The sequence below is a fragment of the Meriones unguiculatus genome, chromosome 21, assembly GCF_030254825.1.
Source record: "Meriones unguiculatus strain TT.TT164.6M chromosome 21, Bangor_MerUng_6.1, whole genome shotgun sequence".
NCBI lineage: Eukaryota > Metazoa > Chordata > Mammalia > Rodentia > Muridae > Meriones > Meriones unguiculatus.
In genome coordinates, this window is record NC_083368.1 from 14962158 (window position 1) to 14986565 (window position 24408).

The 24408-nt window shown below is 41.3% G+C and overlaps 1 protein-coding gene across 1 annotated transcript in view; it reads left to right on the forward strand.

Moving 5' to 3' along the window:
- Positions 1-23633, forward strand: part of LOC110543719 (STAM-binding protein-like) — a 43846-nt gene extending 20213 nt beyond the window's left edge. Inside the window, exons 3-12 of the mRNA XM_060374207.1 lie at positions 7547-7752; positions 8376-8451; positions 8710-8802; positions 9222-9519; positions 9877-10065; positions 10916-11040; positions 11789-11926; positions 21049-21161; positions 22128-22227; positions 23577-23633. Of these exons, the coding sequence (XP_060230190.1) occupies positions 7547-7752; positions 8376-8451; positions 8710-8802; positions 9222-9519; positions 9877-10065; positions 10916-11040; positions 11789-11926; positions 21049-21161; positions 22128-22227; positions 23577-23633 (1395 nt within the window). The remainder of the gene's footprint in view (positions 1-7546; positions 7753-8375; positions 8452-8709; positions 8803-9221; positions 9520-9876; positions 10066-10915; positions 11041-11788; positions 11927-21048; positions 21162-22127; positions 22228-23576) is intronic.
- The last annotated feature ends 775 nt before the right edge of the window (positions 23634-24408 follow it).

Genomic DNA, 24408 nt, shown 5'->3' on the forward strand with positions numbered 1-24408 from the left:
TGGGGTCTAGTGTTCCCTGAAATATTGAGTCTTTTTTTAAACTTTTATTAATTACACTTTATTCACTTGTGTCCCCTCTAAGCCCCCCTCTCTCTCTTCAGCTGCCCAGATTGAGGCATGTAGGGCTGCTCAGCCTTGCTCTCAAGAACAGTGTCCTTGCTCTCAAGAACACTTGGCCCTTTACATACATGGCTCCAGAAACTGTTACTGGCTTTGCCTGTTTCAAAACATCTCAGCCAATCAGCACCTGACAGAATCTTGAGGTATCCATGGAGATGAGTAAACAATCTTTCCTCAGTGTCCAGTATCTCTGATCCTGTGCACACGTGACTTTTTCTTGTGAAGCTCAACAAGACTTTATCGCATCCCTTTATCCAGATCCCATACCTTTCCCCCTATTTACCTCTGTGACAATGTCAGGTAGGAAATGAAACTTTAATTTTTATTTAGTGGGTCAGCTTCCTAAGTAGGGAAGCTTCAAAATGATGTGGGATTAAGGGGAATGTACCAAATGACAAGATGGTCTCCTACTGTGGTCTTGGATCTGAAATTTTAGGGTTGTGACTTTCAATGGGCAATTTCTCATGTATTCACTAAATGTACCTTCACATTCTTTTTGATAAAATAGGCTGGCGGGGTCTAGTGTTCCCTGAAATATTCAGTCTTTTTTTTAAACTTTTATTAATTACACTTTATTCACTTGTGTCTCCTCATAAGCCCCACTCTCTCTCTTCAGCTGCCCAGATTGAGGCATGTAGGGCTGCTCAGCCTTGCTCTCAAGAACACTTGGCCCTTTACATACATGGCTCCAGAAACTGTTACTGGCTTTGCTTGTTTCAAAACATCTCAGCCAATGGGCAACTGATAGAGTCTTGAGGTTTCCATGGAGATGAGTAAACAATCTTTCCTCAGTGTCCAGTATCTCTGATTCTGTGTACACGTGACTCCTTCTTGTGAAACCCAACAAGACTTTATCTCGTTCCTTTACCCAGATCCCATACCTTTCCCCCTATTTACCTCTGTGACAATGTCAGTTAGGAAATGAAACTTTAATTTTTATTTAATGGGTCAGCTTCCTAAGTAGGGAAGCTTCAAAATGATGTGGGATTAAGGGGAATGTACCAAATGACAAGATGGTCTCCTACTGTGGTCTTGGATCTGAAATTTTAGGGTTGTGACTTTCAATGGGCAATTTCTCATGAACTCACTAAATGTACCTTTTTATTTTTTTTTTTATTAAATAGGCTGGTGGGGTCTAGTGTTCCCTGAAATATTGAGTCTTTTTTTAAACTTTTATTAATTACACTTTATTCACTTGTGTCCCCTCTAAGCCCCCCTCTCTCTCTTCAGCTGCCCAGATTGAGGCATGTAGGGCTGCTCAGCCTTGCTCTCAAGAACAGTGTCCTTGCTCTCAAGAACACTTGGCCCTTTACATACATGGCTCCAGAAACTGTTACTGGCTTTGCCTGTTTCAAAACATCTCAGCCAATCAGCACCTGACAGAATCTTGAGGTATCCATGGAGATGAGTAAACAATCTTTCCTCAGTGTCCAGTATCTCTGATCCTGTGCACACGTGACTTTTTCCTGTGAAGCTCAACAAGACTTTATCGCATCCCTTTATCCAGATCCCATACCTTTCCCCCTATTTACCTCTGTGACAATGTCAGGTAGGAAATGAAACTTTCATGTTTATTTAATGGGACAGCTTCCTAAGTAGGGAAGCTTCAAAATGATGTGGGATTAAGGGGAATGTACCAAATGACAAGATGGTCTCCTACTGTGGTCTTGGATCTGAAATTTTAGGGTTGTGACTTTCAACTGAGCAGTTACGTATTCACTAAATGTACCTTCACATTCTTTTTGATAAAATAGGCTGGCGGGGTCTAGTGTTCCCTGAAATATTGAGTCTTTTTTTAAACTTTTATTAATTACACTTTATTCACTTGTGTCCCCTCATATGCCCCACTCTCTCTCTTCAGCTGCCCAGATTGAGGCATGTAGGGCTGCTCAGCCTTGCTCTCAAGAACACTTGGCCCTTTACATACATGGCTCCAGAAACTGTTACTGGCTTTGCCTGTTTCAAAACATCTCAGCCAATGGGCAACTGATAGAGTCTTGAGGTTTCCATGGAGATGAGTAAACAATCTTTCCTCAGTGTCCAGTATCTCTGATTCTGTGCACATGTGACTACTTCTTGTGAAACCCAACAAGACTTTATCTGGTCCCTCTATCCAGATCCCATACCTTTTCCCCTATTTACCTCTGTGACAATGTCAGGTAGGAAATGAAACTTTAATTTTTATTTAATGGGTCAGCTTCCTAAGTAGGGAAGCTTCAAAATGATATGGGATTAAGGGGAATGTACCAAATGACAAGATGGTCTCCTACTGTGGTCTTGGATCTGAAATTTTAGGGTTGTGACTTTCAATGGGCAATTTCTCATGTACTCACTAAATGTACCTTTTTATTTTTTATTTTTTTATAAAATAGGCTGGCGGGGTCTAGGTTTCCCTGAAATATTGAGTCTTTTTTTAAACTTTTATTAATTACACTTTATTCACTTGTGTCCCCTCTAAGCCCCCCTCTCTCTCTTCAGCTGCCCAGATTGAGGCATGTAGGGCTGCTCAGCCTTGCTCTCAAGAACAGTGTCCTTGCTCTCAAGAACATTTGGCCCTTTACATACATGGCTCCAGAAACTGTTACTGGCTTTGCCTGTTTCAAAACATCTCAGCCAATCAGCACCTGACAGAATCTTGAGGTATCCATGGAGATGAGTAAACAATCTTTCCTCAATGTCCAGTATCTCTGATCCTGTGCACACGTGACTTTTTCTTGTGAAGCTCAAAAAGACTTTATCTCATCCCTTTATCCAGATCCCATACCTTTCCCCCTATTTACCTCTGTGACAATGTCAGGTAGGAAATGAAACTTTCATGTTTTTTTAAAGGGACAGCTTCCTAAGTAGGGAAGCTTTAAAATGATGTAGGATTAAGGGGAATGTACCAAATGACAAGATGGTCTCCTACTGTGGTCTTGGATCTGAAATTTCTTAGGGTTGTGACTTTCAACAGGGTAGTTTCTCATGTACTCACTAAATGTACCTTCACATTCTATTTGATAAAATAGGCTGGTGGGGTCTAGTGTTCCCTGGAATATTGAGTCTTTAAGAGCAGAGAAAAGAGAAGGAAACCAGAGAATTCCTGGGACTGTTATGGCTGAAACCGAGAGAGAACAGTGCATGTATAAGGAAAACTGAGTTTCAAGATATTATCTGACAGCTGGTGCTGTTCTACACTAGTGTTGCCAACCCTCTCTGAACAGGGTTGCCTTGGCTGACCTGGCTGGGATAGGCAGCTGTGTCCTACTCAGTGGTCAGTGAGCAACCTTTCTGGTCCTGGGGTTTACAGTTAAAAATGGACCTTCAGGACAGAGAAAGGGGCCTGTGTTACATAGCTAGGGCACAAGAGCAGCTGTGTTTCCTGCTGTGGTCCTCCAGACAAACTCTCTAAAAGTAGAGTTAGTGCCAGGACTGCTTGTTCAGAGGTGCCACCTGAGCTCATGGGGTCTGAGGTAGCTGGGTAACCACTAGTTAGTTCATCGCTAGAATTCTCTGCTACATAATCAGTTCCTGGAAAGCATGCCTTAAAAGTAAAACTCTGCCCTCCTTTAAAGGAATCTTTTCTCCATGTTAAAAGTCATTGTCAAAATTGTCAACATATTACTTTTATTGATTATGTGGGAATTTCCTACAATACACATTACAGTCCTTTTCCATTGCTCCCAGGTTCACATTCCTACCCGTGTGTCACACTCAAAATAAATTAAAAAGAGACATCAATTCAAATATGTGTTGTTCATACACTCATTGGAACATGGTATAAGTCTCAGTGCCAGGGCCCTTAACAATAACTGAGTTTATCTTTGCCCTACCCTGGCCCCTTGCCTTAGCAGAAGCCATCAATCCTGAAGAGGTCTATACTTCACCAACTTGATCACAGTTTTTCTTACTTATTTATTATAAGTTATTTGCTTTGAATTCCCTCTGTAGCCCTCTCCCTCTTCTCCTCCCAGTCCCACCCACCCTCCCTTGTCTACCCCTATGCCCTTTCCTTACTCCCCTGATAGGGGAGAACTCCTCTGCTTCTTTCTGATCCTAGCTTATCAAGTCTCATCAAGGCTGGATGTATCATCTTCCTCTGTGGCCTGGGAAGGCTGCAGTCCTCCAACCCCACCACCACCAGGGGGAGGTGATCAAAGAGCAGGTCATTGAGATTTTTTCAGAGACATCTCCTGTACCCCTTAGTTTGGAACCCTCCTGGAAACTGAGCAGCCTTTGGGCTTCCTTTGAACAGGGGGTCTAGGTCCTCTCCATGCATGGTCCTTGGTTGAACTACCAGTCTCTGAAGCCCCCCCCCCCCCGAGCCCAGGTATTTTGGCTCTATTGTTCTCCTTGTGGAGTTCCTGTCCCCTCTAGTTCTTTCTATCTTCCTCTTCTTCTATAAGGATTCTGGCACTCTGCCCAAAGTTTGGCTATGAGTCTGAGCATCTGCTTTAATACCCTGGTAAGTAGAGTCTTTCAGAGGTCCTCTGTGGAAGGTGCCTATCCTATTCCTTGTCTTCTCCTATTTCCAATGTCTATCCTGTTTGCTCTTCTGAATGAGGATTAAGCATCTTCCATAGGGTCCTCCTTGATGTTTATCTTCTTTAGGACTATAGATTTTAGTATGTTTATATTATATTATATTATATTATATTATATTATATTATATTATATTAATATATTATATTATATTAATATATTATATTATATTTAGTATGTCCTATATTATATGGCTAATATCCGCTAAAGGGTAGACCTTCTCCATAGCTAGTGGGAATATAAACTTATACAACCACTTTGGAAATCAATATGTTGCTTTCTCAGAAAACTAAGAATAGGGCTACTTCAAGATCCAGCTATACTACTCCTAGGCATATACCCAAAAGATGCCCCACCATTCGATAAGGACATTTGCTCAACTATGTTCTTAGTAGCTTTATTTGTAATAGCCAGAATCTGGAAACAACCTAGGGGTCCCTCAAGGGAGGAATAGATACAGAAAGTGTAGTAATTTACACAATGGAATACCGCTCAGCAATTAAAAACAAGAAAATCATGAAATTTGCAGGCAAATGTTGGGAATTAGAAAAGAACATACTGAGTGAGGAAACCCAGAAAGACACATATGGTATATACACACTTGGTCGCAATTTTTAAGAACTCTCTTCAATGGCTTCCTGCTTAGACTGTATCTTCCTTTGGATGTAGAGGCTAAGAGCATGCACTGCCACATGGTTTCTGGCTGAGGCAAGGACTGTGGACACCATCAAGGCCTCCAGCTCCAACACAGACCTTGGAGGTCTTTTGAGGAGGTCCTATCCAGAAAATGAGCCCCTTATCCATCTCTACCAGTGCCAGCTGCTCTGGCTCTAGTTTCACTTCTCTCTGCCACATGCATGGGGCTCTGGTCAGACATCTTTATTTTCTCCATTTTCATGTGACCACTTTTTTTTCAAAACATATTCTCCAAAGACATGGCTTGTTCTGAAGATAATGTGCTCTCTGTAGACTTGTGCTCTGCTGTAGTGTATCTCTTCTGAACCTTCAGGGGTCTCTCAGGCTTCTTGATGTTGCTCCAAAGTTCTAAGGATACATGCAGCTGCTGCCATCTGGAATCCAACTTCACTGTATATCCTTATTTTAAAAAACAGTGACTTAATCTTGTTTTTTTTTTTTTCAATTAAAATTGTTTTTAAGTGTTCACTCTGCAGTGGATGTTGTGACTACCATCCTGCCTCAGTCAATGAATTGCAGGATAAAAAGACTGTATACCCACGGCCATAGTTGTCATTACTTCAGCAAGGCATAGTTTAACGTTAATTCCCAGAGAAGTAAAGGTCTCCTTTCCTAAAAATATGTTTATTTGGTGACAGGAGGGAACTTTGTGATACCCAGACAATCAGACCACCAAGATTGTCCAGAAAATAAAGGACCTTTCACTGGAACAACAAATGTGGTAAGTCTCATTGCACTTTACCATAAAGTTAATTTACCTGAAATCATATTTGGCAAATTTAAAATCCTAGTGTCTTTCTCTGTGTTTAAGCTAAAGAACTAGAGTGATTATATATCATCTTTTCTTTACATTGCAGCAAGATTAGAGAAAAGAGGTCAGTACTGTAAATAGGTAGCCTTTAGAGTACAATACATTTCTGCTCTCAAACACCCTGACTCCCCTGAGGATAGGATTGTGCAATGTTGTGGTCCAAGGTGCTGCCATTTCTCAAAGGTTTGTTTCTTTCTGCTGCTTCTCAACCTTAGTTTCTGAAGTCCTTCAAGAGCAGGAACTGAGGTTTCATTCTTCATTGTCACTCAGATGTTCTTGAAGATTTGAGCATCATAGATACTAATTAAATTACAGGGAGCACCAAATCCCAAAGCCTTTTGCTTCTAGCTGGGACTAAATTATGGAAAACATGAATATGGGTTCCTCCAAGCTCAGATGCTTCCTAATTGTCTTGGAGAAGTCTCTGTGGTGGGAGCTGGTTTTATGTGCATGCACAATCCTCCAATGTGCGCACAACCACTCATAGCTATGTGTTGTAGGTATTTAATATTTACTATTGATGTAATTTTTTTTTAGTTAAGCAGCAGTTATTCCTAAACCTTCTCTATACCCAAATCACCACACAGAGACTGGGATTTATTTAATTAACCTAGAACACAATGCTAGACAATGGTTTCTCCATCCTAAACCTCCAAACCCGCATAGTTTCCGACCACTTAGATTTTACCCATTATACTTGCTTAGTCATATTTTAGTCATCTCTCCATGTGGTTCCAAGTTCTCTCCTGCTCATCTCTGCCCCTACACTCCCACTTCCTTCCTCTGCCCTCTGGACCGGGATGTCTCACCCTATTCTCCCCATTGCACTTCAATGGCTGATTGTTTTATTGACAACACAAGAGAACAAATGGTGGCATATTTACACAAACTTGAGACAGGTGATGCTTACAATAAGCATCACAATGCGGTGTCCTGATTGATTGAAACCAGATAGTGGGGTAGAGAAATCAGCATTTGAATGAACAAGGGTAAATTGTAAATGTTCCGAAAGAACATTATACCAACAGCTATGTAAAGCCATGGTGTTAATCTCAATAAACAGGCTCTTTGTAAGGACCCCTCTTTAAGTTACATGCTACCTGCAAGTTCCTTTGCATTTGTGTTTACAAGGGGCACAGAAATCCCAGGTCCAGAATCTTTACTGCCATATTAAGGTAGTAAACAGGCTGTGCTTGTTCACTAAATTTATTGAGCTGAATCACAACAAATGGTGTTTTATTTGTCCTAATTTCTTTAGGGTGAGCTTTGTCACACAAGCTGGCACACAGTACATGTGGCACACAGAGGCAAACATTGTGTCCTAGCTAGCTGGAGCAACAGGATGGAAGAATGGCAGGAGATGGGTTTTGATATTTCCTGTTTTCTCTTTTGTCTTAGACCATCCGCAGACATGATGACATCAGTCTACCTCCCCAAGAGCGGTTCCAGATCTTAAGCGCTCTAGGGCAGGACATCAAAATCAACAAAAAATTTTCCAAGGCTTCTTACATGAGCCTGAGAGATGACTTCTTCCAAATGGCAGCTGACCTGGATGAATGTGGAAAAGAAGAAGGAGCCTTTGTTCTTTATCATAAATTCCTCACGTGAGAACCTGCAGTTTCTATCTCCTTTTCTGGGACTGTTCCCTAACACATGCTGCTCTCCTGTTCATGTTTGTCACATTTCCTGATGGTTACTGAATTTGACAGTATCAGGATTTAATAATGTTTCTGGCAGTTCATACACATTTTTTCCTCCCTATTCAAAGACACACGGACCAAAGACCCACAGATCCTTGCAGAAAAAGGACATAACCCTGAACTTCAAAACAGGAAATAAAGACAGTGGTCTCTTTCTTCCATTCCCAATCACAATATGAATTGCTGCAATAGAGCAACGTGTTGTTTGCCCTTTTTCTGCAAGGATCTGTGGGTCCATTAATTCTACGTGCTGCCTCCTGAGTGCTGGGATGACCAGCGTGCACCTTAACAACTTAGCTGTGTTTCCTGACAGCTGATATTTGATGAATGTGCCAGTTTAATATTACAGTAATCACACATCTCTCTCCAGACACTGGGATGGAAACTGATGCTGGATTTCTGGGTGTGCCTCTGTAAACTCCAGGAACTTCTGAAATCCTGCATGCAGAGGCCAAATTTCCTTCGGACCTCATTTAAACATGTCAAAATTTTCTGTACATCTTACTCACTCTCCTTTATTCCTTTAGATTATATTTGGAAAAACTGAACATTGGCCCAAAACTCCGAAAAAAAAATGCCCGTGAAAGATCGAACTTCATCAAGGTGGGTCTTTGTTGCCTAAGCAGATAACAAATATCTCCAAAGCAGCCCAGAGCTGCTCAAAGAAATTCCACCGATCCTGACACTTGGTGGAAAGGATGTCAAATGCTGCCTCAGCAGAGCAGTAAAGAGAAGAGGGATGGCTGGGAATAGGGTTCAAGCTGTGCATGAGTTACTGCTGCCTTCCCAACTTGTTTTATCCCCCCCTTTTTTTCTCACATTAGAACTGTTCTAATTCCCCAATTTGATTTTGTATTTCAGATCATAAACAATGTTTTTGAAAGGGCCGAGACTCTAAAAAGGAAACTACTAAATAAATATAAGCTTGAATACGAAAAATACCTGATGGAGATGGTCAGTATGGGGAGCACAGAGACAGTGGGGTTGTATGGCCGATATTCAGCCTGTTCTTGGACTGTCTTGTTATGTTCCATTGGGGTCTGCGAGTCAATGAATAGGCTCCACAATCACTTGCACATAAATGCACCTGCATCCATAGCAGCCAACACACACACACACAAAAAAAAAAAAACCACACACACACACACACACACAAAGATGGTTGGAGTGTAGAGAAGACTGAGACTTAGCTATTACTAGAGAAAGCCATGTAGGAACTGGGTAAGAGGGTGCTGGCTGTTTTCCACCACACCAGATTTATTGATCTGATTCTGAGATGTCAGACATGAACAGAACTAGGTTTGGTTCATCTCCATGATGACAAGACTTTTCTTCTGAGATTTCAAGTATATACCTAAATTCTTTTCCTGTAGAAGGAGAAAGAAGAGGAAGCAGCAGAGCGAGCAGCCTTCTGGGAGGACGTAAGAGAAATTTTAAAAACATCAGGATGTTCCAGCTGGCGCTCTGTACCGCTTGATCCATTGTATGGATCTAAAGAAAACAAAAGTGGCACAACATTAACAGCAAAGGAAGCTCAACCTTCCTCAGTACCGACTGAAACCTCCAGCCCAACACAGCACCGTTCAGTAGAGGAGAACGCGAAGGTCTGTACCCCAAGGGCATCAACACCTGCCAAGCAGCCTGGGGAAAATAACTCGGAGAAAAGCACAGGTAAGTGGCGGGCTCTTTGACTTCATCTCCCGCCCCCCAGGAAGAGCAGCCTTGCTAGACCACAGAGGAGGACATTGCAGTCAATCCTGATGAGACTTATAAGCTAGGGCCAGATGGAAAGGGAAAGGACCTTCCCTATCAGTGGACTTATACCGGGTCATGGGAGGAGATGAGGGAGGAAGGGTAGGGTTGGGAGGGGCTGAGGGAGGGGGCTATGGCCAGGATACAAAGTGAATAAACTGTAATTAATATGATAGATAGATAGATAGATAGATAGATAGATAGATAGATAGATAGATAGTTCAGGATGTTCCAATTGGCACTCTATTCCATTTGATCCATTGTATGGACCTAAAGAAAACAAAAGTGGAGAAGCAGGACCTGCCATAACGTTAATAGGAAAGGAAGCTCAACTTTCCTCAGCACCAACTGAAACCTCCAGCCCACCACCACAGTGTGCAGTAGGGGAGAATACCAAGACCGTCTCCCCAAGCACATCAATATCTTCCAAACAGCCTGGGGAAAATGGCCCAGAGGAAAGCACAGGTAAGTAACCACAGGTTTCTGACTTGCAAAAGACTTGTGTAGGATTGGTTCCCCATTTAAACACAGGAATGAGCTAATTGCAAGATGAAGTTATAGTATAGAAATGCAGGTTTATTGGGAGCAGCCCTTGGCTGCAGTACTGGGGAAGGGGGAGAAAGAGAAAAACGTGCACAGAGAGAATGAAGAAAGAGTGAGGAGAAGAGGAGGAAAGATACACAGAGAGCAGAGTGAGAGGAGAGAGAGAAATAAGGGAACCTAAATGTCTGGATTATATAATGAGGGGAAGCCTCTGCCCCTGGGCTGGAAAGCACAGGGTAGTTGGTCTGAGCTTATCCTAGCCAGGCCCAGAAGCAGGTAGGGACCAAGGGATGCTGGGAAAACCTGGAGGCCAGGTTCACTTTGGTATGGTCTTAAACCTAAGAGTCCCCATTGCATCGGGCTCAGCCGCACAGTTGTGAGATTAGAGCTCAGCAGTAAAGTAAGCATGTGCTGATGGACAGGTGTCTGAAGTCTGGAGTACTAAACACCACCACAGAGAATATTGCAATTCCTTGTCCATGTCCTCAGTCTTTGGCTTCCATGGTCCATTTACAATCATCTCACAGTCATATCCAAAACTATTGCTCCATCCACTCAAGGTTACTATATAAAGTCCATGGTCCCAGCGCGCAGTCAGCTCTACCCAGAGCTTGGAGAAAACAAACCCAGCTCACTTTGTGATTCCATCATGGGGAGGGACTCATGGAGAGAATCCCCGTGGCATTTCCTTTCTCTCCCAGGCTCTCAAGATGAATTCTGCTCATGAACAGCAGGCCTGTTGCCTAAGACTTTTCTCTCTTTTCCATTGCAGTTCAGAAAGTCAGAGGCCTACATTCTGTAATCATTCCTCACGATTTATGTGAGAAATTTCTGAAAGCTGCAAGGAAGAACACGAAGAAGAAAATTGAGACCTGTGGTGTTCTGTGCGGATCCATGGTAAAAATATGAAAGATCCTTCCTGATCTGAGGCTGTTTCTTTCTCCTTGTCTTCCCATGACTGTCAGAGACCATATCCAGGGTCTGTGTCCATAGACTTCACCAGACAGATGGAACTGTGGGTGACAAGGCTTGGTGACAAGGCTTGGAAACCTTGAATTTGATGATTTTGTATTTGGTTGCTTTTCAGAATCCCTTGAACCACTTGCTTCAATGTTATAGTTAGAAATTTTCATTGTAGTGGTAGCTAATGCTGCCAATTCCTGTTACTGCTGAACTGAGGCTGGAGGCTTCCTCCAAGTTCAAACCAGCTTCACAGGGAGAATGAGACATTGTCTTGAAGGCAAAGAAAGCAGGCAAGCAGGCAGACAGGCAGATAGGCAGGAATGAGGCATACAGACATGCATGCTGACTAATTCTAAAAGGAAAAGGAGGATGCAATTCCTTTTGGGTCCTGGTCTGAGCACCTACTCTGGCAAGCCTTGGAATGTAAATTATAAACACCTCAGCTTCCTGAGCAGACCTGCTGGCTGCTGCAGGGAGGAATCTAGGCCTAGGATGTGCCAAGAGGGACATCTCAGGGTCATCTCAGCATCTGTTCCTTTATACAGAACCTACAAGAGCTCCCAAGGTTGGGAAATACTGAGGGGAGGGTCATTCACTTGGGTGAGGGATTCACTTACTTGTGTTATGAAAGAGTGGGATTGAGACTTCTATGGAATTGTAGTAAGTTATTTTCTCTTGGCAGATTGGAGAGGAGTACAAGATCACTCATATAGTCCTACCACTCCAAGAAGGAGGCCCGGACTATTGTTATGCCACCAACGAAGAGGAGCTGTTTTTCATTCAAGAGGAACTGGGGCTTCTCACCTTAGGGTGGATTCATGTAAGCAAATAACCTCCCTGATGGCAGGGTTCTCTTTTCTCTGTCTTAGAAACATCCTGCCTAAATCATTCTCTGTACAGAGTCAATCCATTCCATATCATTCTTCTGTTTAAACACGCAGTGTTCCAGGGTGAGTCATTGGACCATTTCCTATTGGTTTTTTTTCAGCTTTTAAATTTTGCCTTTTTTCAGTTTATTGTATTTTATTTTTTATATTAATTACCAATTATGCGCTCTGTATCCGAGCTGTAGCCCCCTCCCTCATTCCCTTCCAATCCCACCCTCCCTTCCTCCCTCATCTCCTCCCATTCCCCTATCCAAGTCCGCTATCAGGTATCTTCAGGACTGGCTGCAATGTCCTCCTCTGTGGCCTAGCAAGGCTGCTCCTCCTTTGGAGGGGGGAGAGCTCAAAGAGCCAGCCACTGAGTTCATGTCAGAGACAATCCCTGTTCCCTTTACTTGGGAACCCACTTGGATACTGAGCTGCCATGGGCTACATCTGAGCAGGGGTTCTAGGTTATATCCATGAATGGTCCTTGGTTGGAGAATCAGTCTCAGACAAGACCCCTGTGACCAGATATGTTTGGCTCTTATGGAGCTCCCATCCTCTCCAGGTCTTACTAACTCCCCCTTCTTTCATATGATTCCCTGTGTTCTTCCCAAAGTTTGGTTATGAGTCTCAGCATCTGCTTTGATACACTGCGAGGTAGAGTCTTTCAGAGGCCCTCTATGGTTTCTTGTCCTATTTCTTGTTTTCTCCTACTTCAATGCCCATCCCATTTGTCTTTCTAAGTGAGGATTGAGCATCTTACCCAGGGCCCTCCTCCTTGTTTAGCTTGTTTAGGTATACAGATTTTAGTATGTTTATCCTATCTTTTAGGTCTAGTATCCACTTATAGGTGAGTATATATCGTGTATGCCTTTCTGCTTCTGGGATACTTCACTCAGGATGATCTTTTCTAGATCCCACCATTTGCCTGCAAATTTCATAGTTTCCTTGTTTTTAATGGCTGAGTTTATAGTATTTCATTGTGTAAATGCACCACAATTTCTCTATCCATTCCTTTGTTGAGGGACATCTGGGTTGTTTCCAGGTTCTGGCTATTACAAATAAAGCTGCTATGAATGAGGTTGAGCAAATGTCCTTGTTGTGTACTTGAGCATATTTTGGATATATGCCTAGGAGTGGTATAGCTGGATCTTCAGGAAGCACTATTGCTAGTTGTCTGAGAAAGCACCAGATTGATTTACAAAGTGGTTGGACCAGTTTACATTCCCACCAGCAGTGGAGGAGTGTTCCCCTTTCTCCACAACCTCTCCAGCATGTTTTGTCACTTGAGTTTTTGATCTTAGCCATTCTGAGAGGTGTAAGGTGAAATCTCAGGGTTGTTTTGATTTGCATCTCCCTGATGGCTAAGGATGTTGAGCATTTCTTTAAGTGTTTCTCTGCCATTCTATATTCCTCTACAGAGAATTCTCTGTTTAGCTCTGTACCCCATTTTTTTTTAGTTGGATTACTTGATTTCTTGCTTTTTAACTTCTTTAGTTCTTTATATATTCTGGATATTAGCCCTCTGTCAGATACAGGGTTGGTAAGAGCCTATCCCAGTCTGTAGGCCGTCGTTTTGTTCTGACGACAGTGTCCTTTGCTTTGCAGAAGCTTTTCAGTTTCATGAGGTCACATTTATTGATTGTTGATCATAGAGCCTGTGCTGTTGGTGTTCTGTTCAGGAAGTCGTCTCCTCTACCAATGAGTTCAAGCCTCTTCTTCAGTTTTTCTTCTAACTGATTTAGTGTGTCTGGTTTTATGTTGAGGTCTTTGGTCCACTTAGACTTGAGTTTTGTGCATGGTGATAAGTATGGATCTATTTGCATTTTTCTGCATGTAGATATCCAGTTAGACCAGCACCATTTGTTGAAGATGCTGTCTTTTTTCCATTGTATGGCTTTTTCTTCTTTGTCAAAAATCAAGTATTCATAGGTGTGTGGATTTATTTCTGGGTCTCCTATTCAGTTCTATTGATCCATCATTCTGTTTTATGCCAATACCATGCAGTTTTTAGTACTATTGCTTTGTAGTACAGCTTGAGATCAGGGATAGAGATACCTCCAGATGATCTGTTGTTGTACAAGATCATTTTCACAATTCTGGGTTTTTTTGTTTTTGTTTTTCCATATGAAGTTAAGAATTGTTCTTTGAAGGTCTGTAAAGAATTGTGTTGGTATTTTCTCAGGAATTGCATTGAATCTGTAGATTGCTATTGGCAGGATGGCCATTTTCACTGTTAATCCTTCTGATCCATGAGCACGGGAGATGTTTCCATCTTCTGATATCTTCTTAAATTTATTTCTTCAGAGACTTGAAGTTTTCTTCAAATAGGTCTTTCACTTGCTTGGTTAGAGTCACACCAAGGTACTTTATGTGTTACTCGTGGCTATTGTGAAGGGTGTTGTTTCCCTAATTTCTTTCTCGGCCTGTTTATCTTTGGTATACAGGAGGGTAGTTGGTATCCAGCCACTTTGCTGAAAGTGTTTATCAGCTGAAGGAGTTCTCTGGTTGAATTTTTGGGGTCGCTCATATATACTATCATATCATCTGCCAATAGTGATACTTTGACTACTTCCTTTCCGGTTTGTATCCCATTGATCTCCTTCAGTTGTCTTATTGCTCTAGCTAGGATTTCAAGAACTATGTTGAAGAGATATGGAGAGAGTGGGCAGCCTTGCCTTGTCCCTGTTTTTAGTGAGATTGATTTAAGTTACTCTCCGATTAGTTTGCTGTTGGCTATAGGCTTTACTATGTTTAGGTCTGTGCCTTGTATCCCTGATCTCTCCAAGACTTTAAATATAAATGGCTGTTGGATTTTGTCAAATGCTTTTTCAGCATCTAAGGAGATGATCATGTAGTTTTTCCCCTTTAGTTTGTTTATGTGGTGGATTACATTGATGCATTTCCGTATATTGAACCACCCTTGCATGCTTGAGATGAAGCCTACTTGGTCCTGGTGGATGATACCTTTTATGTGTTCTTGGATTCAGTTTGCAAGCACTTTATTGAGTATTTTTGCATCAATGTTCATAAAAGAGATAGGTCTGAAGTTCTCTCTCTCTCTCTCTTTTTTTTCGTTGGGTCTTTGTGTGACTTAAGTGTCAAGGTGACTGTGGCCTCATAGAATGAGTTTGGTAATGATCCTTCTGTTTCTATTTTGTGGATAGTTTGAAGAAAATTAGGGTTAGCTTTTTTCTGAAGGTCTGGTAGAATTCTGCACTGAAACCATCTGGCCCTGGGCGTCCTTTTTTTTTTTTTTTTAAGAGAAACTTTTCTATTTCCTTGGGGTATATAGGACTATTAAATATTTCTACCTGATCTTGATTTAATTTCAGTAAATAAAATCTATCAAAAAAAATTGTCCATTTCGTTTAGATTTTCAAATTTTTTGGTGTATAGGCTTTTGTAGTAAGACCTAATGATTGTTTGGATTTCCTCAGTCTGTTGTTATGTCCCCATTTTCATTCCTGATTTTGCTGATTTGGACAGTTTCAGTCTGCCTTTTAGTTAGATTGGCTCAGGGCTTGTCTATCTTGTTGATTTTTCTCAAAGAAACAGCTTTTGGTTTCATTGATTCTTTGAATTGTTTATTTGTTTCTAATGCATTGATTTCTTCCCTGAGCTTGAATATTTACAGTCGTCTACTCCTCTTGAGTATGTCTGCTTCTTTTTTTCCTAAGGCTTTCAGGTGAGCTATTAAATTGCTCGTATGAGATGTTTCAAATTTCTTCTTGAAGGCACTTAGTGCTATGAACTTAGCAGTGCTTTCATCGTGTTCCGTAAGTTTGGGTGTGTTGTGCCTTCATTTTCATTGACTTCTACAAAGTCTTAAAGAATTTCTTTCTTTCCTAACCCATTGTCATTGAGTAGCAAGTTTTTCAGTTTCCATGTGTGTGTAGGCTTTTTGCTATTTCTCTTCTTGTTGAGATCCAGCTTTATTCCATGGTAGTCAGATAGGATACAAAGGATTATTTCAATCTTTGTTCATCTGTTGAGGCTTGCTTTGTGACCAACTATATGCTCTATTTTGGAGGAGGTTCCATGAGGTGCTGAAAAGAAGGTATACTCTCTTGAATTTGAGTGAAAAGTTCTGTAGACATCTATTACGTCCATTTGATTTAGGACGTCACTTAGTATCATTATGTCCCTAGTTAGCTTCTGTCTGGATGATCTGTCCGTTGGTGAGAGTGGAGTGTTGAAGTCTCCCACTATTTAGGTGTTGGGATTGATGTGTGATTTCAGCTTTAATAATGTTTCATTTACAAATGTAGGTCGTCTTGTATTTGGGGCATAGATATTCAGAATTGTGATGGCCTCCTGGTGGATTTTTCCTTTGGTGAGAATGAAGTGATCAGCCTCATCTTTTATGATTAATTTTGATTGAGTGTCTATTAGATATTAGAATAACTACCCCAGCTGGATTTCTGGGTTCATTTGCTTGAAAAACATTTTTCAAGCCTGGTACTCTGAGGCAGTGTTAATCTTTGTTGCAGTGGTGTATTTCTTGGATGCAGCAGAATGTTGGATCCTGTTTCTGCCACCATTCTGTTAGTCTGTGTCTTTTTATTGGAGAGTTGAGTCCATTGATGTTGATAGAGAATAGTAACCAATGAATGTTAGTTCCTTTTATTGTGGAGTTGGTGGTGTTACTGTGATACATTGTTTTCTTTTAATTTTTTGTTGTGAAGTTATCTGTATCCTATGTTTTCTTGTTTGTAGTTTTTGTTAGATTGGAGTTTTCCTTCTAGTATCTTCTGTAGGGCTGGGTTGTGTGTAGATATAGTTTAAGTTTAGTTTTGTCATGGGATATTTTGTTTTCTCCATGTATGTTGATGGAAAGCTTTGCTGGGCATCTGAGGTCCCTTAGAATATGACATCTGCCCAGGCCCTTCTGGCTTCAATAGTTTCTGTTGAGAAGTCTGATAGGTCTGCCTTTATATGTTACTTGGCCTTTTTCCCTTGCTGCTTTTAATATCTTTTCTTTGTTGTGTAGATTTAGTGTTTTGACTATGATGTGACTTGAGTTTCTTTCCTAGTCTAGTCCATTTGATGTTCTGTAGGCTTCTTGTATGTTTATGGACATTTCTTTTTTTAGGTTGGGAAATTTTTCTTCTATGATTTTCTTGAAGATATTTTCTAGACCTTGGAGCCTGGAATCATGTTTTTCTTTTTTTTTTTTTTTTTTTTTTGTCTATTCCTATTATTCTTAGATTTTGCCTTTTCATGGTGTCCTTGATTTCCTTGATGTTTTGTGCTTGGAACTTTTTGATTTCACTTTTTCTTTGAGAGAAGTATCAATTTCAGCAAGTGCATCTTCAACACCAGAGAGTCTCTCTTCCATCTCTTGTATTCTGTTGGTGATGCTTACCTTTGTGCTTCCTGATCTCTTCTCTAAGTTCTCCAGCTCCAGAGGTTTTTTTGTTTGTGCTTTCTCTGTGGATTTCAATTCTGTATTCATGCCTTGCCCCATTTCCTTCATATGTTTGAATGTGGATTCCTCTCTTTCTATGTTGGTCTCTATTTTTTGTTGGTTTCTCCTCTATATGCCACTAATTGTGTCTCTACTTGTGCTTCCATTTGTGTAGCTATTTCTTTGAGAGATTTTTTTTGTTTCCTCCTTATGTGCCTCTAATAACTGGATAAGCATAGCTTTAAGCTTATTTTCCTGTGTTTCTGATGAATTGGAGTATCAATTGACTTTGGGGGTTCCTGGTGAAGCCATGATGTCCTGATTTTTGTTGGATGTGTTCTTACACCGACCCCTGGCCATCTGCTTATTCTTAACCTTCACTGTTTATTCCTGGAGTCTGTACTTCAGACTGGGTCCATCTTTCTCTGGTGTCTGGAGTATTCTTCAGGGTGATTAGAGAGGTCCATTGGTTTGAGGGTGGATGTTGGTGTTTCAGCTGTACCTAAGGGAGAAAGAGCCACTGGTGCAGAAGCATAACTGTTGGTGAGCAAGTGTGTGCATGTGCATGGAAGTGTGCCTTAAAGGACAGGGTGCCAGAGAGTGTATATGCCTGGAATGTGGGGCAGGAGGTGGTGCAGGTGTAGGATGGGTTGCAGTTGGTGGCACTGTTTGAGGGACAATGCGCATGTGCAGATTCCTTCAATACCTCAGTGGCCTACAGGCCACTGGTATTCAGCTCTGTTTGGGCTCCAGGAGTTGTTTGCCTGGACTCCACTGATAGACCCACAGAACGGGGCTTCAATGTTGAGTACATTATTCCCAAGAACCCCTATGTTGCCCACAGTGGGTGGTGTGTGAGTGGGAGGGATCTAATGTCTGGCTGCTAGCATAGAGGGACCCTGGATCTGGGGCTTTGCAGGTACTCTCTTGAAGGTTCACTCACTCTCTAGCATGTCTAGCACAGGGGTTCCCCCTGTTCTCTGCTCTCAGATATGGGCCTGCTGGGGCAAATGCATTATAGTCAGCTTGGTGGTGCTGCAGCCACAGAACTTAGAGGTTGGTAAAGTGGTCCACTGGATATCCAGCCACAGCAGCAGAACACTGGGAGGCCATTAGAGGTGCCTGCTGGGAAGTTCTGGAGAGCATCTAGAGCAGTCTGTGGACCTGGGAGCCCCAGCGGGCCTGGCGAACTTGGGTGGCCTGACAGTTGAGATTTCTGAAGCAGTCTCCTGTGATTTCATGGTTTTCTGTTTAATACAAATTCTTACTGTTTTGCCTAAATCAATAACATAATATGCAGTAAGCAAAATTTAGCTCTTTGTGTCTGGTAACACAAATGGGTGATCACACATAACCTAGTACCAATTCAGATGAGGCATTGTGGAGTACAGTTTTCAGGAGGTAAATAAGGGTCCCTGTGAGTTTCAGAGAAGAGAGGCCACACTTGAAGTGACTTATCATGACTTGTAAAAATGGGCCAGAAAGGGTTCATGGGGGAGGGTCAACACTGGATACCTACATTATGCTCCTGCATCAATGACCAGTTCTGTGGGTTGGGATTTGTGTTTGGTATCAGAAAAGAATGACATATATTTGTTGATATGACCTATCAAAGCCATGGTCCCCATTGTCTGGTGTGGGTAAGAAAAATAGTGGTGATTTTGAGTAGAGGGAGAACGGTTTGGGTTATTCTGGGTAAAACCATTTCATGACTAAAGCCATAGTCCAGAAGTTAAGTGAAAAAGATACAAAGATGATTGAGATGTGAAGATCAGTTAAGGTTTGTAAGCTGCTAACATCCAGCGAGAAGGTAGGAGCAGTCTGTTGAGGAGGAGTGAGATTTCAGAGATCCAAGTAATGAGGACCAGAGGCTAATGAGTCTGGAACAGAGCAGGCTTTTCAGTTGGGCTTATAGTGATAGTAGTGATCCTCTCATAAGGATGAGTAGGGCTTCTAGAGAAAGACTGAGATTGGAAGTGGAGTAAATTCTTACTGTGTGGAATTCAAGGCGTGAGATATCAAATCTATATGACTATTGGAAAGAAGTTTTGGGAAGCCAGGAGACTTCTGCATGGAGTTGGCCTAGGAAATGTGGTAAATGAGGAGAGCTGGCTGCAAGAGAATCCATTCCCTGGCAGCTGAGGTGGAGGTCTAATAAGGAGAACATGGAACACAGTGGATGATGAAACAGAAACAATGTTGCAGGAGTACCAGTTAGGAGGTTCTCCAAAGCCACACAGCAAGGAGAGTTAAAGAATTAATTCAGCATGTGACTCCCAGACAGGCTCCAGCAAGAAGAGTATTCATATTTCTGCTGGGGTTCTGAGCATATTGGCTAATGGATTTTAGGCCGCGGTGGGTGGAGACTTCAAGATTTAGCAGATTCTTAGAAATCTGGGTATAATGGCACCCTCACAGAATTTTACCACTCAGGAGGCTGAGGTTGCTGGATGGTGACTTTAAAACCAACCTGGGCTAATAGAAAGACTGTGCCTCAAAACAAAAGTCATCTGATGAAGGTTATGGCTATTTTTAGAATCTGTCATTACTGTCATACTAAACATGGATCTGATCCCTGGATTCTTGGAGAATTATGAGTCTGCTCTTGACAGAACTTACCTAAGAGAGTACTGACATGTGAGGGAACTGTCAGATGGTATGAGCATGGTTTTATCTTGTTGATGTTGGTTCTCTTGGTTTTTCTTTTTCTTTGACTTCACTTCAGATTTTCAAATGAGTGATATTAAAAAAAATAGCTAACTCGCGAGTGTACATACATGAACAGTTCAGTTTAATAGCTCATTGAATGAATGTGATGTGCATACACAACTTAGAGAAGGAAACAGGAACCAACCAGGAGCCTAGTCCAAATTCCTTCCTTCCTTCCTCCAGACTGAATTTTGCTTTCACCATCTATTCCTGTATTTCTTTAGTGTTCACATCCTACACATGTCTCCCACCATGCCAACAGTACTTGAAATGCAATGGCTAGATATGTAACTTTTACTTCTGCCTTCCTTGGCTTAACATCGGCAGGATTCATCCCCACTCTAGCATGCAGTTGTTTGATGTGTTTTTGCACTGTTGATACAGTTAAAAAGGGAAGGGAAGAAAAGGAAAGAGGGGTAAATCAAGTGATGGTAGTACAGTACCACATCTGAAAGGCAAAAAAAGACTCCTCTTCACATAGGGAGTGATCACATGGGGTTCAGAGACAGGAGTGAAGGCAGACAACTGAAGACCCAGAGAAATTGTTGAACCAATATTTATAGTGGTCATCCAAAAGCTTGATGAGGAAGGACTCAATCTGCTGTTTGCAGCAGGGAAGCAGATGTGGGTTAGAAGCTGAAGGACAAAACTTGAAATGGTTACCGTTTAGACATCAGGTCTAACTAAACATGGATGATGATTAAGAGTCTTGTTCTCAGTGATGGACAAGCTAAAAGTGATAGAGAGAAACTTAGCTTCTTTTGGTCTTTGTGTTAGGACAAAGCAAATTGTCCCCTCTTCCTTCTCCACCTAGCAGTTGAGTGTTTCCCTTGAATGATTTGAGGAATCATGGTAGGGGCCAATTGTTGAAACTGGATGGGCTTGCCTTTCTTGGTGGATCAGACCCAGCTGGCTATGTTCACTTGCAATTCTTGTCTTCTTTTGTTTTCGTAGACCCATCCAACACAGACAGCATTCTTGTCCAGTGTGGATCTACACACTCACTTTGGCTACCAGCAGATGCTTCCCGAGTCCATCGCAGTGGTGTGTGCTCCCAAATACAAAGAGTGAGTATGTAAGATTCAGATCTGGAAGGTACAAGAGCAAAATGCTTTCATGGCTGAAAATTATTTAAAATTTATAGAGTGTTTTAACTGATTGCTATTAAAGCGTTCAGTTAAGAGCAACATTCTAATTAATATTAGCTGCTCTTAAAAACAAATAGGGTGATATCACTGCTGATTTTCTAGGACAAACTATCAAGAAGTAACTGCAAGAGACAAAGGTTGAAGAAATTTGACACCAAACATTGCACATGAGTGTCCTCTCTTTTCATTCCCAATGTCAAGTTATTCTGAATTCCTCGGCAGATCTGGTATTGGAAAAAGCAATGAATTATCCTCCTTTCCTTGGAAAAAAAATTTTGTACCCTGGATATTGTCCCAAAGTGACAAGAAGACTCTGATTTTAGCATTTTTGTCCCTTGTTCCTCACATTATTGATCTAAATAGACCTAATGCATTGCTTGGATCGTCTTCCTGTTCATTTCTACTGTTGAATTCCTCTTTCCACTTTGGTTGTGGTGAAATAAAGATATTCAGAATGAGAGAGAAAAAGACAGAAGGAGATGTAGACACAGGGACAAGAGTAGGAGTATGAGAATGAGGAGGAGGAAGAAAAAGCAAAAAGAAAGAGAAGAAAAGAAGAAAAAAGAAAGTGGAAGAACATTGTAATGATTAGGAATAGCACAAGAAGGACAATGTCTAGGAGAAGGCAGTGATGACTATGAATTGAAGTAGGAGAAGGATCATAGGTTCTAGAAATGGGAAGAAGAGTTGTGCAGAGATAAGAGATAGGAGGAAGGGTGAGAAGAGAGAGTGAAAGAGAAAAAGGGAGAGAGATCTAAGAAAGGAGAAGAGATAGGAAACAAAAATTAAAGAAGGAAGAAAAGATGAGAGAAAGGTGGACAGGAGAAAGGGAAGAGAGACCTAGGGGCATATCTGCTTGACTGTGTGTCTGCTTTTTCATTTCAGAACTGGAATTTTCTCACTGACACCTACTGGGATGCAAGAAATTTCCTGCTGCTCCAAGAGGGGGTTCCATCCTCATAGAGAGGATACTCCTCTCTTCTGTGTATGTATCTTTGTACAAGAATCAAAACCTTGGTCTCAGCCAGGACATAGAGCTGATAAGGTTTCTCGTCTTTTCTGATCCACTTGGAAGTTCAGAATCCTAGGTCACATTCCTGAAAATCTATAATAACTATGTAATTAGAAAGCAGTTTGCAGTGAAGATAAGTTTTCTCTCATTTACATACTGATCATTTATGGTCTTTGAGACTATTGACCCTTACTGATCTTTTTACCTAATATCTGTGGACTTTAATACTATGTACTTTCCAGGGCTTTTGAGAGAATAATAGAAGTAGGAGTGAGGTGTACATCAGGGTCAGAATGTGAGCTCAGTGTGCATGAGTACCTGAATTCCATCTCCAGTATCATGGGGAAAAGAAGCAACAGATAGAGTATAGAATCCATTAGTTTATTCAATGCTTATCACGTTACCTTGTTCTTCACCAGTATCAGTTACTAAGTTTCAGTTACAGATCTGAATACAATGGAAAAAGCCGTGTAAGCTAGGTAAATTAAGCATCTTTTCTCTTGGGATTCTGCCTAGATATTAGGGTTCTCAGCTGCCTAGGAGGGTGGTTTCTTCTCCCAGGTTGTGTTTAGTGATAACACACTTATTATGATCAGATTGCTCTCTGTCAGATCAGCCTCAAGTCAATGAGGTTCTGGCACTTCGTATCAGCCCGGACTCTTCCACAGAGTTTGCATTCAGAGGAAATGCAGCAACATAATGAAAGGACCAGAACCTGCCCCATAAAGCATATAAGATCCAGAAATGAAGCCACAGAGATTCAATGACTTGTAAAATCCTGGGATCATATTGATTAAGCCTTTTGACTTTGTTTTACATATAAATACCTTCAAGGACTATTCATATGGTTATCATCACAGCTCCAAGATTCCTTTTAATAAAACAGGTTCCTTTTAATAAAGAGATATTTCACAAGTGGCTCTGGAAAACCTGTCCAAAGCTATATGGGGACCCTTGTCCATATATCTCACTGACTCACAATCTCACCTCTAAGCTAACAACTACTGCCTTCAGAGAGCTTCTTACAGTAGAGGCTTATGTCTGGGGACATGGTTCAGTTGGAGAAGTGCTTGTGTTTCAAGCACAAGGTCCTGGATTCAACTTGCAGCACTCCTGAAATAGGCCATGATGGTGTTTGTCTATAACACAGCACTGGGAGCTAGTGGCAGGCAGATAAGTTCAAGACCCTCCAGGACTACCTAGGTTATATGGTCTAGACTAGGTCACAAGAGCTATTCTTTTGGTATAATATTAGAAGCATAAGTTGTTTCAAAACAGGGCTTTTTCATGCTTTGACCCTATTTACTTTTCTTCATTTGCAGGACTGTGACCATGTTACCATCCAGAACACCAAAGTGACAGTCACTGATTTACGATAAGTATAATCCCACTAAGCAACATCATTGGGAATTTGTGTGTCTGTCTGTGTGTGTGTCTGTGTGTGTGCCTGTGTGTGTATGTGCATGTATTTTGTGTATATGTGAGGGACACAAACACACACACATATATGTGCAAAGAATGGTGACATATCTGTGTGTATGTTCAATTTATGACATGTATGTTGCTTGTATGTTGTGGATGTTACTTGTAAGTCATGTATGTTACATCTGTGTCATGTATGTTGACAATGTGTGTATGGATGAACACTGCGCCCATTCACTGTGCCCAGTGGAGAACACTGATGTGTTCTCTTTTAAAGTTTATTTTAGGGTAGAATAGTATTTTAGTAGTTCATAATGACAGGAATTTGATTTTTTCAGATTGTATAAATGTTAAAAAATTAAGACATTTTCTGGACAGGAACTAGGATGAGTGTAAGTTCACTGTGCACCCAACACTTGCCTGCTTCAACTGCTAGGCTCCCAGAAGAACAGTGAAAAAATGAGAAACACTATATTAAATCACTTTCTAAGATTCTTAGCACTTGCACACTTTAAAGCACATATTTAGAACCTCACAAGTTAAGCTTTTCTGTCCTGAGACCTTTACAACTTGTATTTACACACTCTGAACCAAGCTGTTGATAATTCAGGAGATTAAAGTGTGTAAGTGTGTATTTGCCTCTCAGATTCTACCATTATGGGTAATAGTAGACAAAGCAGGCAGCTACAGGGTGACATTTACCCACTAGACAGGAAGATCTTATTGGTTAGA